The 2381-nt window shown below is 61.9% G+C and overlaps 2 protein-coding genes and 2 non-coding genes across 4 annotated transcripts in view; 1 reads left to right on the top strand and 3 right to left on the bottom strand.

Annotated features, from left to right (window-relative positions):
• Window positions 1-216, top strand: part of IDH3B (isocitrate dehydrogenase (NAD(+)) 3 non-catalytic subunit beta) — an 11069-nt gene extending 10853 nt beyond the window's left edge. The window contains exon 10 of the mRNA XM_014311288.1: window positions 89-216. Coding sequence (XP_014166763.1) covers window positions 89-169 — 81 coding nt within the window. The 3' untranslated portion in view covers window positions 170-216. The remainder of the gene's footprint in view (window positions 1-88) is intronic.
• A 420-nt stretch (window positions 217-636) lies between these two features.
• The window catches only part of NOP56 (NOP56 ribonucleoprotein), a gene marked incomplete at its 5' end in the record, with an annotated part of 3120 nt that continues 1375 nt past the window's right edge, over window positions 637-2381 (bottom strand). Inside the window, 4 exons of the mRNA XM_031065263.1 lie at window positions 637-924; window positions 1029-1166; window positions 1897-2018; window positions 2258-2381. Of these exons, the coding sequence (XP_030921123.1) occupies window positions 679-924; window positions 1029-1166; window positions 1897-2018; window positions 2258-2381 (630 nt within the window). The remainder of the gene's footprint in view (window positions 925-1028; window positions 1167-1896; window positions 2019-2257) is intronic.
• On the bottom strand, window positions 1236-1304 carry LOC115949046. Its single transcript, XR_004082719.1, has one exon. It is a non-coding gene; the product is annotated as a small nucleolar RNA SNORD57 (small nucleolar RNA).
• On the bottom strand, window positions 2090-2161 carry LOC115949047. The gene has a single exon (XR_004082720.1). It is a non-coding gene; the product is annotated as a small nucleolar RNA SNORD56 (small nucleolar RNA).

The following is a 2381-nucleotide window of genomic DNA, read 5'->3' as shown; positions in this document are numbered from 1 at the left end:
CCGGTGCCCCAGCCCAGCGTGGGGCCGGGGGGACCCCGCTGCTGCAGGCCCCCCGTTTGTCCCCCCCTAACCTCCCGTCTCCTTGCAGGTGCGCACGGCGGACATGGGGGGCTACTCCACCTCCATGGATTTCACCCAGGCCGTGATAGATGCCCTGGAGGTGCAGTGACCTCAGCCCTGCCCCTGGCGACTCCAATAAAGTGGCCTCAGGTGTGACCGTGCTGCTTTCAGTGTCCCCCGGCCCGGGCAGGCTGCTGGTGACAGGGTGACCCCCGTGGGGACAGCCTGGGCACCCCCTGCCCCGGAGCAGGACAGGAGGGATCAGCAACGACCTCAGCCCTTTATTGGGGTTTGGGCAGCCCTGCACTGCACAGGCAGGGGGGACACGGCCTGGGGACAGCCCCACACAGCCCGAGGTCCCCAAGGAGGGGACACAGACACAGCCTGGGGACAGCCCCACACAGCCCAGGCCCCAGGGAAGGGGACAGGGGGTGGAAGTTCCACTCTGTAAGGCACAGTCCAGGGGCTGCTGCTGGCCAGAGGGACTCAGCCGGGCCACCAGGGGCTGGGACACGTTCCAGGTGGCCGCGGTGCCACAGGACACAGCCGGGGCCACCCCGGGAGCGGGGGAGCCTGTCCGTCAGTCTGTCAGTCCGTGTGCTGACTGATCTCTGCTCACTAATGCTCCTCTGAGTCCTGAGCCACTGCCTTCTTCTTCTTCTTCTTCTTCTTCTTCTTCTTTTCCTCCTCCTCCTCCTCCTCCTGCTCAGGCTCTACCACAACTTTCCTTTTCTTCTTGGGCAATGGCTCCTCCTCTTCCTCCTCCTCCACCCCGTTCTCCTCGGGCTCTGGCTCTGCTTCTGACTCCTCTGGCTGCTGCTGCTTCTTCTTTTTCTTCTTCTTCTTGGCCCCCACGTCGTTCTCCTGTGGGGAGCCCCCCATCAGCTCTGACCCCATCCTCCCTCCCCTCACGGGGCACAGAGACCCCTCCAGGACCCCCCAAAAGGGTCTCAGCCCCTTCCCCTCACCTCTGTCTCCATCACCGAGTTCTCTGCTGCCTCCTCAGCAGCTGCTGCCAGCGCCTCCAGCCGCCGCTTCTCCCTCTTCTTCCTCTTCTTCTCCTTCTTCTCCTGCCTCCTCTTCACCTCAGCCACCACCTCGTTGGCCTGGGGACACACAGGGGGACATGAGCCAGGGCAGGGTCCCAGGGTTTGTCCCCACACCCGGCCCTGGTCGGATCAGACTCATTAAATCAGTCTTTGGCCTCCATGGTGGGTCAGGATGGCACAGCGACATCACCTCCGACACGGGCCTCACCTTCATCCCCCAGCACCTCAGCATCACCTTCATCACCACAGAATCCATCATCTTCATCCCCCCAGCATCACCTTCATCACCACAGAATCTATCATCTTCCTCCCCCCAGCATCACCTTCATCACCACAGAATCCATCATCTTCATCCCCCCAGCATCACCTTCATCACCACAGAATCTATCATCTTCATCCACCTCAGCATCACCTTCATCACCACAGAATCTCACCATTGTCACCCCAGCACCTCACCATCATCTTCATCACCTCCACCCCACCCTCCATCATCCCAGCACCTCCACCACCCCCAGCATCTCCCATTCACAATCTCCATGCTCTAGTACCTCACCACTGCCATCTTCATCTCCCCCAGGACCTCACCTCCATCATCTTCCTCGCCCCAACACCTTCATCATGTTCATCTCAGCACCTCACCTCCATCACCTTCATCCTTCCTGTACCTCACCACCATCTTCATCTCCCTCAAGAGTCACCTCCTCCTCCTCCATCTCTCCCACTGCCTCCATTTGTCACCCTCACCCCTCTTCTTCATCCCTCAGCATCCCCTCCTCCTCCTCCTCACCTCCACCACGGCCTCCTTCATCACCTCCAGGTTCTTGCGGGGCGGCTCCCCGGTCTCGTAGAAGGCCAAGCGCTCCTCCACCTGCTCCCGCAGCTTGTCCCCAAAGACACTGGTGGGGACCTCTGTGGGGAGGGGACAGGGGGGGCTCAGCACTCACCCTGCACCCCCAAACCCCCCGAGTGCCCCCCGCGCTCTGCTCAGCCCACAGGAGTCACCATTCACCGGGGTGAGATGCTGTTGACACAAAATGTTCCCATCACAGCAGAGCGGCCGTGAACCCCCCTGGTGCCCTCCCCGTGCCCACCTGGGCACCGAGCGGCAGTGCCCACCATGTTTGTGCCCCCCAGAGCCCCCAGCCCACCTGAGAAGCAGTCGATGCGCGAGGCAATGGTGCACTTGTTGGCCAGGTAGCGCGAGATCCGCCCCTTGTTCTTGGCGGCCGCACGCCCGATGAAGGTGGAGTGGAAGATGAGGCCGTACTTGGG

Source organism: Geospiza fortis, unplaced genomic scaffold (genome assembly GCF_000277835.1).
Source record: "Geospiza fortis unplaced genomic scaffold, GeoFor_1.0 scaffold806, whole genome shotgun sequence".
NCBI lineage: Eukaryota > Metazoa > Chordata > Aves > Passeriformes > Thraupidae > Geospiza > Geospiza fortis.
Note: the sequence above shows the minus strand (reverse complement) of the source record. Positions and strands in the feature narration are given on the sequence as shown.